Source organism: Anomaloglossus baeobatrachus, chromosome 11, assembly GCF_048569485.1.
Source record: "Anomaloglossus baeobatrachus isolate aAnoBae1 chromosome 11, aAnoBae1.hap1, whole genome shotgun sequence".
Lineage (NCBI taxonomy): Eukaryota > Metazoa > Chordata > Amphibia > Anura > Aromobatidae > Anomaloglossus > Anomaloglossus baeobatrachus.
Genome location: NC_134363.1, coordinates 28,993,910 through 29,008,206, shown reverse-complemented (window position 1 = coordinate 29,008,206; position 14,297 = coordinate 28,993,910). Strand labels below are relative to the sequence as shown.

Sequence of the window (14,297 nt, the reverse complement as noted above, 5' to 3'; positions counted from 1 at the left end):
ATAGGTCCTATGTAATCCACATGAGGTCCCAGGACAATTCCAGCTCTACTACATCTGAATACACACGGCGTGGTCATAGAATATTTATCCTGCACTCTCCACTGAGCACTTACATTGGGCACTCTGTGTAAATCCCAAAAACCATGACTTAGACAAAACCCCAACAGAACTAGTCACTCTAATGAGACAGACAGAGACACTTTGGACTTTGTATGGTCTCTGTTTTGACAGTGTCATTTTAGGCATCTTTTTAACGACAAACACAGTTCTGTGGATGCCTAAAAAGCCAGCGAAACAGATGCCAAACAGAGTCTGACGTGTCTCCATCTGACACAGTCAGTAGTTCTGTCGGGGGTTTCACCTGAATCTCATTTTTTATGATTTACATGGAAACCCCAATGTAAGTGCTCAACATAGAACACAAGAATATAATCCCAGCCTTATACTGCAAATGCTAAAAAAATAATGTACCCCAAAATGTTACTAATAAAACCCCCTAACTTACACACACAAAACCAGCATCCACTTCATCTGTCACTGGAAAAATGGGGGGGGTCTCATGTTACTGGTAGAACAAAGACTCTGAAGAAGCAATATGGCTCCCACCCGCCAAATAAAATTCAGCGATGTCTGCACTCCCAAATCCAAATGCCCCCCTCCGGCTGAGCCGCCCTGTGCCTAATGCACAGTAAGTGATCACGTGTAGCACTATTGTAGTATTATAGTGGGGAAAGCGCAGTTAGCTTGTGGGGTGCATGTCGCCAGAAGCAGAAGGTGGGCCCAATGTACGACATGTTTGTATTTCTCCAGGAAAAACTGACGGTCTGAATGTACCAAGTAGTCACTACAGCTGTAGAATAATTCATTGAGAGGTGCAATTTCTACAAGGGGTCTTTTTTGGTAGGGTTTTGCTGTTCTGGCTCTTTAGGGGGTCTGCAAATGTCGCCCTCAAAACTATTCTAGCAAAATCTGTACTCCAAAAAACAAAGAATGCTCCTTCATTTCCGAGCCCCGCCAGGCACCCATTCATGCAGTAACCGTGGAACTTCTACATCTGGTGGTGCACAAGTTGGATCCAAACCCGAAATTTGAAGACAGAGATACTGGACACTCCAATAGTTTGAAAAAAATGTTTCCAATATTTATCACAAAGCTGTTTTGCAATCCAAAATAATAAACGTTTTGGTCACTGCTGGACCTTCAGCAGTACGGATTGCCAGGAGACATCTGTATGCAGCAGCACAATAGTGCGAAATTCACCGCTTACTACAAGGCGTGGTTGACTGCCCAATCGCCGAATCCTCCTATGTCTTGGTGGTGCACGCCCCTTGACTCTAAACTATCACGCGCATTGCATCTACTGTGGACATGCCTTCACATGAAGGGGAGTAGGGTGTTTTCAAGCATTCTTGTGGCCGGTCTGATGGATCATAGAAACAGAACTCTCTAAGGGTGCTTTCACATCAGCGTTTTTTTGCCTGTCGGCAAGAAAACGCAATCCGCCTATGACCGGATCCTGTGGATTGAATGTGCAACGCATGCCACCACAATTGTTATTTTACCGGATCTTTCTTTTTTTTATAGCTGCTGTGATGGATGCAGCGGGACACAGAATTTATCGTCCGGTACTGGAGTCAGCTGAACGCCTGATCTCACAGCCCGCAAACGCTGCGATGGATGCAGGTTAACAGCAGTCACTGCCTGCTGCCAATCACGTAGGACCATGTGTGGGCTGTGTGGTCAGGAGTTCAGCTGAGTTCAGATCAACTGACTCCGGTGCCGGACGATTACTTGTTCTGTTTCCCACTGCATCCATCACAGCGTGTGCGGGCTGGAGTTCAGCTGAGTTCAGATCAACTGACTACGGTGCCGGACGATTACTTGTTCTGTGTCCCACTGCATCCATTGCAGCGTGTGCGGGCTGTGGAATTCAGCTGAGTTCGGCCGGTACTGGAGTGAGCTGATCGGAACTCAGCTGAACTCCTGACCTCATAGCCAGCAGAACAAGTAATCAGATCAGCGGACTCCAGTGTCAGACGATTACTTGTTCTGTGTCCCACTGCATCCATAGCAGCATGTGCGGGCTGGAGTTCAGCTGAGTTCGGTCGGCACTGGAGTAGCAAATAGCAGTATTGAACTTGCCAGCGGCAAGGCACTGTGACCTTGTGATGCCAGATTCACCCGGGGTCTTCCCCGAGCAAGATACACTTGTGATTATATCCCAGCCCTAAGCGCTCGCCTAAGCTAAGGGACCAAGGAACAGTGACCCCTAGTGGTGTCTGAACAACAGTGCACTCAAGAGCACACACGTAAACATTTCACATACATAAATACACAGATTAACCATGGCGTCTTCAGGGGGGTTGCAGGGCACAGGTCACCCCCCTACAAAAGATCTAAAAACTAAAATCTATAAATTTGGTATCATAAGTTATCCCGGCCTGCAGTGCACCCAACGGTGTATAAAAAACAATCCAAAATGTAAAAGTGATGTAATAATACATTGTATGAAGCAAAACAGCAACATTAAAAAATGTAACAATCAAAAAATAATTAAAAAAAAAAAATGTCCCCAAATCCCACCAAAGGCTAAGACTGGCAAAGTCCTTAATTAAGGGGTTAAGATTTAAAGAGAATTTTATTATATTTGTGACATTTTTCTGCATTGTCCGCAGCCGTCAGCAGATGGCGCAAGAGATAAAGGTAATTGGAACAGAAACTTGATCCTTTGTACAGATAAAATCAGTATATATATCAGGAGAAATGCCAGAACTCAGAAGATAAGACGCCGGTGCTACACCAGGAGGTAAAGACGGACGCTTTATTGTGGAAGATGTAAATTAACAATAGGGAGTGGGGGGTACTGTGACTTTATGGGGTACTGCGGTTGTGATGATGTTGGCTAAAATGACTGTGGGGCACTGTGGTAGTGATGGTGGAGGGTAATGTGACTGTAAGATATTGTGGTAGTTATAGTGGAAAGCAATATAACCTTAAGAGGTACTGCGGTTGTGATGGTGGAGGGTAATGTGACTTTATGGGATACTGTGGTAGTGATGGTGGAGGCAAAAATTACTTTGTGGGGCACTGTGGAAGTGATGGTGGAGGGTAATGTGACTACTGTGGTTATGAGGAGGGTATTATGATGGTGTAAAGGGCACTGTGCTGGAGACACAGGTGGTTATGAGGACGGTATTATGATAGTGTAGGACACTGTGCTGGAGAGACTTGGCTATAACGAGGGTATTATGATGGAGCAGAGGAACTATGCAGGAGACAAATAGTTATCAGCAGGGTGTTATGATGTCTAAGGGCACCGCTGGAGACATAGGTGGTTATTAGGAGGGTATTATGATGGTGTAAGGGCACTGTGCTGGAGACACGTGGTTATGAGAAGGGTATTATGATGTATAGAGGCACTGTGCTGGAGACACGGTTATGAGGAGGGTATTATGATGTGTAGGGGCACTGTGCTGGAGACACGGTTATGAGAGAGTTATTATGATGTGTAGGGGGTACTGTACTGGAGACACAGTTATGAGGAGGGTAATATGATGGTGTAGGGGGTACTGTGCTGGAGACACACGGTTATGAGGAGGGTAATATGATGGTGTAGGGGCACTGTGCTGGAGACATGGTTATGAGGAGGGTATTATGATGGTGTAGGGGGCACTGTGCTGTAGACACAGTTGGTTATGAGGAGAGTGTTATGATGGTGTAGGGGGCACTGTGCTGTAGACACAGTTGGTTATGAGGAGAGTGTTATGATGGTGTAGGGGGCACTGTGCTGTAGACACAGTTGGTTATGAGGAGGGTAATATGATGGTGTAGGGGGCACTGTGCTGGAGACATGGTTATGAGGAGGGTATTATGATGGTGTAGGGGGCACTGTGCTGTAGACATGTCGCGGGCAGGGAGGAGGGTGTCAGCACACTACGCTCACGCCCTTCTGCTCGGGTCCGGCGGCCGCTGCTCAGTGGTGGCTCGAGCTGTAGGCCGGATCCCGGGGGTTCTCGAGCGGCACTCCTCGCCCATGAGTGAAAGGGGTTTGTTGGGTGTGGGGATTGTTTATTGTCCGTGACGCCACCCACGGTTGTGGTGATTTCACCACCACTGCTCAATATGGGGATCCCGGGGATGGTGATGCGGAGCAGCCAGGTGTTGTGTTGCCCCTCCGTGGGTAGGGGTTGGTGATCCCGGGGCCCAGTGATGGTGAGGGAGGTGTAGGGCCTGGTGGGCGCAGGGACGCGGGGGCAGCGCTGTGCCTTGCGGCACTGTGGTACTCACTCAGCCTGAGACGTTGACACAGTTTTACGGTAAACAACACGGCTGGAAAGACGGTTCCCACGGACGGCTGCACTTGCTCTCCCAGTAGGTGACGGTGATGTCCCTTTTCCTTGCACCTTGGTTCTATGTTGGTAGCGATGGATTCCCACCGGTAACCCGCTCCCCGGCTTCAAGCTGGACCGGAGGAGCTCTACTCTTTGCCCGCAGGCGCTGGCCCTGAGAAACTGGTGCCCTGGCGGTGGCGGTGTCTCTCTTACACTGGTTGGGCTGTTGCCTTCAATCGGGACTTGGTTGTTGGGGGATCTACGTCCCCTTCACTGACGGATTTGGCAAATTCTGGCGACTCCAAGCCTTGCCGGGGTCCGAGAGGCCCCTGCCCTGGTGCTGACTGTCCTTCGGAACACTGCTCCAGACCGCCGGGCCACTACCCGTCCACGGTCCTTCCAGGAACTTCCAAACGGTCCCCCTCCAGACAGTCACCGCCGTTGCTGACCTTGCTGACCTGTCCTGCACACAGCTGGACTACTTCAGGCTTTGCACACTCTTTCTTTCCTGTCACCACTCTTGCTGTCCTCCTTTACCACTTCTCTTCCTTCACTTTCACTTAGCTGTTTTCTCAAGCCCTGCCTGGGCTACTCCTCCACTCCTTCCACTTCCTCCTCCTAAACTCAACTCTCTTCAACTGCCTGGTTTCTCCCGCCTCCAGAGCTGTGTCCTCCTCGGTGGGCGGAGCCAACCGCCTGGCCCACCCCCTGGTGTGAATCATCAGCCTCTTTGGTGTTCCTAACTGGGATGTAGGGTGTGGTGGTGTGTGACCTGTGTCCCCTGGCTTGCCCAGGGCGACACATTCCCCCTTAGCAAAATGCAGACCGTCCGCGGGCTGCCGTCCAACACCGGATTTATTTTTCTGAAAAAGATAACATGGTAGAATAACATATGTACATTTTTAATAAATCTTCCCTTAACGGGAGGCACATTTCTTAAACGGTGCATAACGGTTTACGGTTACGGTTTCCGCTCTCTCCCACCCAAGCAACCTGGCCCTGATGCTGCCCCTAAAGCCCAGGCAGCACCCCTTGACCCACAGTCCAGCACACGGTACCCGAGCGGGATCTGTCCTTCCCTCCAGAGGGTAGCCACCGGTTCCTTTGGTGGCTGGGCCCCAGCCTGCTCTGCTCAGGGCCCTCCCTCCAACCTGCCTCTCCGGAGGCGGCATTGCGGAAACGGTAACGGCAAACAACATATTTACAAGCCACTTAACGTTTGTGGGTGCCCTGCAAGTTCACGGGCTTGTCCATGGAAAGTCCTCCATGCAAAACTTTTAAACGGTCCCCACGGGGACAACGGTGCCGGCTCCAGCCGGTTGCAAATCACAAAGAAAATCAGGTAATGTACTCGGTATCATCATTTTCTTATCATTCTTTCAAACTTTTAAACAACAGTTCACACAAACTTTCTGATGGTCCCAACGGGGACGGTGCAACGGGCATCCGCTGCCCTACTCGGTATTTTCGTCCTCCTCACCCGGCTCGGGGTGGAAGGACACGGCCACCAGCCCCTCCAGTGCGTAGCAAGCGCGGCGTGGAAGGGCTGCCCGATACCCGTTGCCCCCGGTTCGGGGAACATAGGTGGCCCCCATGCCAGGCAGGGCAACGACCCCCTCCTCTTCTTCCGACACAGGCTCAGTGTCAGGACCGGAGTCGCTATCTTCTGCCCCTGCCGCAGTCACAGAGGGGGGCACACCCGACGGGCCAGGTGCGGTGCAGCACGCGAGGGAGTAGGACGGAGGTAACACAGGAGCCAGGGGCAGACCGGGTCCCTCAGCCGCAGCGACCGGTCCCTCGGGGACACAGGGGCGTGGGTCATTCTCCAGCTCCTCCATCACGGCCTCCACTCCATACACTCACGCCACAGCAACTAGGGCCTCCACCTCCGCGGCCCACTGCTCCACCAGCCCGCCGATCTGACTCCGATAGTGACGGCAGATCTCCGCCGCCCGGGCCCTCAGCCATGCCGCTGTTCCGGACACCAGCTCGGTAGTCTCTGCAGAACTAGGTGGGGCCGGCATTTCCCATTAGGGTCGGTGGACCGAAGGGTCCAAGTGCGTTTGCTTGCACCGCCACACTCACATGCGTCCAGCCGCCATCGCGTCCCCCTTAGCTCTTTTCGGCCCCTCCTCTCTCGGGGCGGGGTTTTGGCCTTCGCGCCTCTACTACTCGAGAAGACGCTCGAGCGGGAACTTTTCGCGCCAAAGATGGCGGCTTCTGAAATTGTTCTGCTGGATACCTCCGGCGGTAACAAGGCGCACCTCTACCAGACGGCAGAGCGGTAAGATCCTGTTCGTGACGCCAAGTTGTCGCGGGCGGGGAGGAGGGTGTCAGCACACTACGCTCACCCCCTTCTGCTCGGGTCCGGCGGCCGCTGCTCAGTGGTGGCTCGAGCTGTAGGCCGGATCCCGGGGGTTCTCCTCGCCCGTGAGTGAAAGGGGTTTGTTGGGTGTGGGGATTGTTTATTGTCCGTGACGCCACCCACGGTTGTGGTGATTTCACCACCGCTGCTCAATATGGGGATCCCGGGGATGGTGATGCGGAGCAGCCAGGTGTTGTTTTGCCCCTCCGTGGGTAGGGGTTGGTGATCCCGGGGCCCAGTGATAATGAGGGAGGTGTAGGGCCTGGTGGGCGCAGGGACGCGGGGGCAGCGCTGTGCCTTGCGGCACTGTGGTACTCACTCAGCCTGAGACGTTGACACAGTTTTACGGTAAACCACACGGCTGGAAAGACGGTTCCCACGGACGGCTGCACTTGCTCTCCCAGTAGGTGACGGTGATGTCCCTTTTCCTTGCACCTTGGTTCTATGTTGGTAGCGATGGATTCCCACCGGTAACCCGCTCCCCGGCTTCAAGCTGGACCGGAGGAGCTCTACTCTTTGCCCGCAGGCGCTGGCCCTGAGAAACTGGTGCCCTGGCGGTGGCGGTGTCTCTCTTACACTGGTTGGGCTGTTGCCTTCAATCGGGACTTGGTTGTTGGGGGATCTACGTCCCCTTCACTGACGGATTTGGCAAATTCTGGCGACTCCAAGCCTTGCCGGGGTCCGAGAGGCCCCTGCCCTGGTGCTGACTGTCCTTCGGAACACTGCTCCAGACCGCCGGGCCACTACCCGTCCGCGGTCCTTCCAGGAACTTCCAAACGGTCCCCCTCCAGACAGTCACCGCCGTTGCTGACCTTGCTGACCTGTCCTGCACACAGCTGGACTACTTCAGGCTTTGCACGCTCTTTCTTTCTTGTCACCACTCTTGCTGTCCTCCTTTACCACTTCTCTTCCTTTACTTTCACTTAGCTGTTTTCTCAAGCCCTGCCTGGGCTACTCCTCCACTCCTTCCACTTCCTCCTCCTAAACTCAACTCTCTTCAACTGCCTGGTTTCTCCCGCCTCCAGAGCTGTGTCCTCCTCGGTGGGCGGAGCCAACCGCCTGGCCCACCCCCTGGTGTGAATCATCAGCCTCTGGAGGAAGGCAACAAGGATTTTTGGTTAGCTTTGGTGTTCCTAACTGGGATGTAGGGTGTGGTGGTGTGTGACCTGTGTCCCCTGGCTTGCCCAGGGCGACACAGACACAGTTGGTTATGAGGAGAGTGTTATGATGGTGTAGGGGGCACTGTGCTGTAGACACAGTTGGTTATGAGGAGAGTGTTATGATGGTGTAGGGGGCACTGTGCTGTAGACACAGTTGGTTATAAGGAGAGTGGTATGATGGTGTAGGGGGCACTGTGCTGGAGACACAGTTGGTTATGAGGAGAGTGGTATGATGGTGTAGGGGCACTGTGCTGGAGACAGAGGTGGTCATGAGGAGAGTGTTATGATGGTGTAGGGGGCACTGTGCTGGAAACAGGTGGTCATGAGGAGTTTATTATGATTGCGTAAAGGGACTGTGCTGGATACACATATGATGAGGAGGGTATTATGATAGTGTAAGGGCACTGTGCTGGAGAGACACGTAGTTGTGACAAAGGTATTATGATGGTGTAGGGGCACTGTGCTGAGACACCGGTGGTTATGAGAAGGGTACTACATCTTGTATATGGTTCTGAGGCAGTGATGGGTATAATGACTTTCTCAGTAGCACTATGATGCCAATGGGAGTACAGTGTGTGTTAACGGTATTAGGACTTTGTTGGGGGCACTGTGATGGTGATGGGCAGAAGGAGTTATGACTTGGGCGTAGATAGAGGTACTGAAGTAAAGAGAGGATTATGATGTAGATGTATTGTGGCAGAGATGGCGGTACTGTGGCCATATGGAGGGTATTATGATTTTTTTAGGGACACTGCGGTAATGATGGGAGGACTGTGGCTGTGATGAGGGTATTATGACTTTCTTTGAAGTTCTGTGGTAGAAGTCAAAGGAGGGTACAATAAGGGTAGACAGTGGACAGGACAGAGTGGCAGTGATTGAGGTACTGTAGATGTAAAAGGGGCATTGTGACTATAATGGAGCCCGATGCATTTGTAGCGGGCACTGTTGTAGGGAACACTGTGCCTTTGCAGTTGACACTGTTGTAGGGGACACTGTGCCTTTGCAGGGCGCTCTGTGCCTTTGTAGGGGGCACTGTTGTAGGGGACACTGTGCCCTTGCAGGGGGAACTATCCCTTTGTAGGTGGCACTGTGCCTTTGTAAGGGGCACTGTTGTAAGGGGCATTGTGCCTTTGTTGGGAGCAGTATTGTAGAGGTCACTGTGCCTTTGTAGTGTCACTGTTGTATGGGGCACTGTGCCTTTGTCGATGGCACTGTGCCTTTGTAAGGGGCAATGCTGTAGGTAGCACTGTGCCTTTGTAGTGTCACTGTTGTATGGGGCACTGTGCCTTTGTAGGGGGCACTGTGCCTTTGTATGGGCACTGTTGTAAGGGGCACTGTGCATTTGTAGGGGGTACTGTGCCTTTGTATGGGCACTGTTGTAGGAGGCACTGTGCCTTTGTAGGGGGTACTGTGACTTTGTAAGGGGCACTGTTGTAAGGGGCACTGTGCCTTTCTAGGGACACTGTTGTAGGGGACACTGTGCCTTTGTAGAGGCACTGTTGTAGAGGGCACTGTGCCTTTCTAGGGGCACTGTTGTAGGGGGCACTGTGCCTTTGTACGGGGCACTGTTGTAGGGGACACTGTGCCTTTGTAGAGGCACTGTTGTTGAGGGCACTGTGCCTTTCTAGGGACACTGTTGTAGGGGACACTGTGCCTTTGTAGGGGCACTGTTGTAGGGGGCACTGTGCCTTTGTAAGGGGCACTGTTGTAGGGGACATTGTGCCTTTGTAAGGGGCACTGTTTGAGGGGACACTGTGCCTTTGTAAGGGGCACTGTTGTAGGGGACACTGTGCCGTTGTAGGGGGCACTGTGCTTTTGTAAGGGGCACTGTTGTATGGGGCACTGTGACTTTGTAAGGGGCACTGTTGTAGGGGACACTGTGACTTTGTATGCACACTGTTGTAATAAATCGTACTGAACATAACAACAGCAATGTCAACTTTTCATATATATTGCATCATTTTGTTCCATGGATCCTGTAAATTGTATATTAAATTGTATTTATTTCTAAATACTTGTTTGAGCCGTGCTTCAAAGCTTCATAGTAAAATCTCAGAGGAGCATGCTCCATGGCTTCACGTCTGAGGTTTTGTGGGTTTTTCTCTTTAGCACTTCTACCTCTTATGTGTCACGCAACAAAGTCACTAAAAGCACAGGACTGCAAAATATGTGAACAATGACAGGGAAGTGAGAGCGAAAGGGAACGGGTTAGAGTTTGTAGAAGATGGGCTGACCAAGGATGGCTGCCGAAAGCCTCCAAAATGGCTCACAATGGTTCAAACTTCCACCCTGGCTCAAATATGAAGACCAGTAGAGCGTATACTGTGCAGATTAGGAGAAATATTCATGAGAAAACTAAAATTTTATGGGTCGAGAAGCACTTTATAAGAATAACACTGAAGAAGTCAAATGATGAGTTTACGGTAACACTGGCCATAAAAAATAATTCCCATATGTGCTCAACTAAAAACACCTCTGACTTTGACCCAATGCTGTTTTTATTGAATACACATGGAGATATTACAAAAGCTGACATAGCACCTAAATTCGTAGGCCCTTTCTTCTCAGAAATGGTGTTCGATGTGGTCAGAACATTATTGACCAGACCAGGTCTTTCCTTAGACAAGCTCCTAAAATTAAGTTATCAATGATCATGAAACAAGATATTAGAAAGACTACATCATTGTGTCTTGGTAGAGCATGGTTTCTATGATGGAGAATCCTCAAGTACTCTGGTGGTCCAGCTTGCCTCAACCAAAGATAATAGTGTTGACCTTGTTTTTCTATATTATTGACCAGAAAATGTAGAGATAGGTCAGATTTTAGTGAGAAAGAGTTCTATTCTCACCAATTATTTTTCATTTTTCTCCAGAATAATAACTGAGAATGGATTCCTCTTTCGACATCATCAGCACCGAAGAAGTGAAAGACATTCGGGCCGCTTTAGAAGAAGGTGACCTCTGTACAGCAACTGAAAGAGCCAGCAAGTATCTCAAGGATATAGAAAATGCCCCATTGAATATTGCCATCACGGGAGAGTCAGGAACGGGAAAGTCCACTTTTGTTAATGCCATCCGTGGGATGAACGATGAAGAAGAAGGTTCAGCCAAAACTGGTGTGGTGGAGATGACAGAAAAGCCAACTCCATACGTCCATCTACAGTATCCTAATGTAACTGTTTGGGATCTTCCAGGAATAGGAACTCCAAGTTTTGCTGCAGACAGTTATCTTCAATCTGTTGATTTCAGTCGTTACGACTTTTTCATCATTATATCCTCAGAACGATTTAAGAAAAATGACATTGACCTAGCGAAGGCGATTCAAGCTATGAACAAGAAATTCTACTTTGTGAGATCCAAAGTGGACTCTGACTTGCATGCCTGCAAAGTCCGAAGGACGAAGACGTTCAATGAAGGGAACATACTCAATGAAATGAGAAATAACTGCATTCAAAGTCTCAGAGATGGAGGAATCACTGAGCCTCACGTTTTTCTCCTCTCATTCCTGGAACTGGACAAGTTCGACTTTCACATAATGCAGGACACTCTTGAAAAGGAGCTTCCAGAACAGAAGAGGCACATATTCCTGATCTCTCTACCCAACATTTCTCTGCCAGTTCTTGAGAAGAAGCGTCAGGCTTTCAAGAAGGATATATGGTTGTGGGCTCTTCTATCTGGTGGAGTGGCTGCAGTCCCAATCCCAGGCCTGTCTGTAGCTTTGGACATAGGAATCCTGGTGAAAGCCATGAAAACTTATATGAACGCATTTGGCTTGGATGAAAAATCTCTGAAAAAGTTGGCCGACACGTTTGGTAAAGATGTCAATGAGTTAAAATCTGTGATCAAGTCCCCTATAGTCACAAAAGAGATAAATAAAGAGCTCATCATCACTATACTAAAAAGTGCGGTCATTGGGGGACTCATGTTAGTTGAGTATGTTGTTAGCACTATTCCAGTGATAGGTAGCCTGGCAGCCGGGAACATCTCCTTTCGTAGCACACACTGGATGCTCTCTGGCTTTCTTGAAGAGATTGCTGAAGATGCAGTGCGTGTTCTTACGAAGGCATTGGAGTCACCTGTTTAGGCATCTCTTTCCAATAGAATAAAATATAGAAAAAAATCTACCAGATATGAGATTCAATGAAAAAAAAAATAAAATTGACAATGTACTTAAGAAATGAGTCAATGATTTATTAATGTGAGGCAATAAAAAATTTACATTATCTACATGTTTGCTCTCGTGCATTTAAAGTGAGCATCTTCAAGGGTAAATATATGTATTTATTTCCTTAAATGTACATATTTTGGGCTAAAAAAGTTTTTTTGCAGTAGGATTTACTTAAAAATTTTGCAGTGCTGGCCTTTTATTTATAGATGAGTGAGTACTGTAAGGCCGAGGCCACGCGGGGATCTACTACGATCCTCGCATGACACTCGGCTCACGCTGGCAGCACAGCAGGGGACGAGTGCCACTGCGACTGAGGTCCGATCATGCAATCGGACCTCAGCTGCGGCGGGCGGGCCGGCGCTGCGGAGGGGAGGGAGGGATTTAACTCCCTCTCTCCTCCGTTGTCAGCTATTGCCATTCTCGCCCTGCACTCGTGGTACACCGGTGTACTGCGAGTGCAGTGCAATTTTTCTCTCGCCCCATAGACTTGAATGGGTGCGAGAGAAACAAGGATCGCATTAGACCCACAGCATGCTGCGATTGTTTTCTCGGTCCGATTAGGGCTGAGAAAATAATCGCTCATGGATGCTGGCACATAGGGTAATATTGGTCCGAGTGGAATGCGATGTTTTATCGCATCCCACTTGCTCCGATTTTCACGCCGTGTGTCTTAGGCCTTGTGAGGTAAATCCGGAGATATGACGATAAATCATGATATTCAAGTATGTCAGGAAGCCCTCTCCTGGTGTCACCCCCCCTTTCCTTCACACAACTGGTTTAGCAACAAATCCCATGGCCATCTCCTGTGATATGGAGATGAGGTGGTGTGGGAACAAAGGACACAGGATGACTCCCTGCCGTCACCCTGTAACAAGAGTTGTATCTCATTAGCAAGGCTATGGAACTAGCTAGACAGAACGACTCCAGTAAAAAATGGTTCATATCTCGCAAGCCATATTTCCGATAAATATGGCAACCATAAAAATGGTGTCTCCGCAGGCAGACGATGCCGGCACACCCTTTTTATGGGAGCAGGACATTGGGAAATGCCCCAGGCGTGATATCAGCCAATGGGGAACTGGCAGACAGGTCATGAGTCCCCTCGTTCTGTAGCTAAATTCATAACTGTCACAATGAGAGCATTGGCGTCCGCCTACGACGCTCCCAGGCAAAGTTATGGCCATATTCCATGTTGTGGATTTTGTCCATAACTCCAGCCAGGGGTGGAGCAGTGCTCCCTGTGAGGTCACGAAGGTAGGAGGGGACCTGGATCTGCCCAGGTTGATAACCCTACTTCGGCCATTTTCCAGTGTTCTTCTGCTCGGGGGCCTGGTTGGGAAAGACCTGTGAGGGAGTTCCTGGAAACCTGGTCTACAGCGCCCCCCTGTGGCCAGACGCAACAAGGTAACTGCTGGAACTGTGTATGCCTGTTTGTAACCCATGCTTTGATTGTAACTGTACTCTGACCTATGTATATTCTGTAGATTCCCTATTGTATATATTGTAGTTTCTAGTGTGCTTTAGGCTGATTAAATTATATAATTAATCTTGGGCTGTTCTGTTATCTCGATCTTGAATCCCACGTCTGGGTGTTCGGCTAATAGTTACCGTAAAGCGGTTGGTGGCAGCGAATTGTGCCAAGGATTATTGTGGGGAGGCCAGTGAGATTCGGGGAGATTTTATATATTCCGCCCGCGGAGGTCGGGGGAATATATACCCTACTCTCACCGGGGACCCTTCAATAATCGGCATAAGTAGTATAGCGGCCTCCTTGCTTATTGTCGGGCAATTCCATAATTGGCCTGACTATAAGAGGGGCGCTAGAGAGCGCATCACGTGCTCTGTCTGTCGGTCGGGAGGTATAAAGGAGGGGTGACCCCCACTTGTTACCCCCCGATTGTGACGTACTGGTAGCCAGCGCGGGGGATTTCTGAGTGACCCCCCCGGTGGTTTGTGACATATTGGTGGCATAGCGGTGGGATCGAGATAATAGTGTGTGTGAGTGTGAGACCCATACTCCCAGACACTAAAGACTGCCTGCAGCAGCTGTGGCTGCTGGGGTCTTCAGACCAGCTCAACACTAGAGTGTCAGAGTGCAGATACTGTAAGGTGTGTGGAGGCATCAGGTGTCAGTTCTGTGTCAGTGACCAAAAGTCTGCAAGAATGGCTGATGGCACCAGGAGCAGAGCTATGCAACTGGCCAATGCTAAGGCAGGAGCCGAAGAGAGGGAGGACGGTGCTGTGGACAGCAATGAGGAGGTTGCCCACGAGTCC

At 50.0% G+C, this 14,297-nt stretch overlaps 1 protein-coding gene across 1 annotated transcript; it reads left to right on the top strand.

Moving 5' to 3' along the window:
* The first annotated feature begins 2,773 nt into the window (after nucleotides 1-2,773).
* On the top strand, nucleotides 2,774-12,054 carry LOC142256297 (interferon-inducible GTPase 5-like). The gene is made up of 2 exons (XM_075327912.1): nucleotides 2,774-2,806; nucleotides 10,729-12,054. Exon 2 carries the CDS (start codon nucleotides 10,743-10,745, stop codon nucleotides 11,937-11,939), a length of 1,197 nt encoding a protein of 398 aa, XP_075184027.1. The 5' UTR covers nucleotides 2,774-2,806; nucleotides 10,729-10,742; the 3' UTR covers nucleotides 11,940-12,054.
* Nucleotides 12,055-14,297: the final 2,243 nt, after the last annotated feature.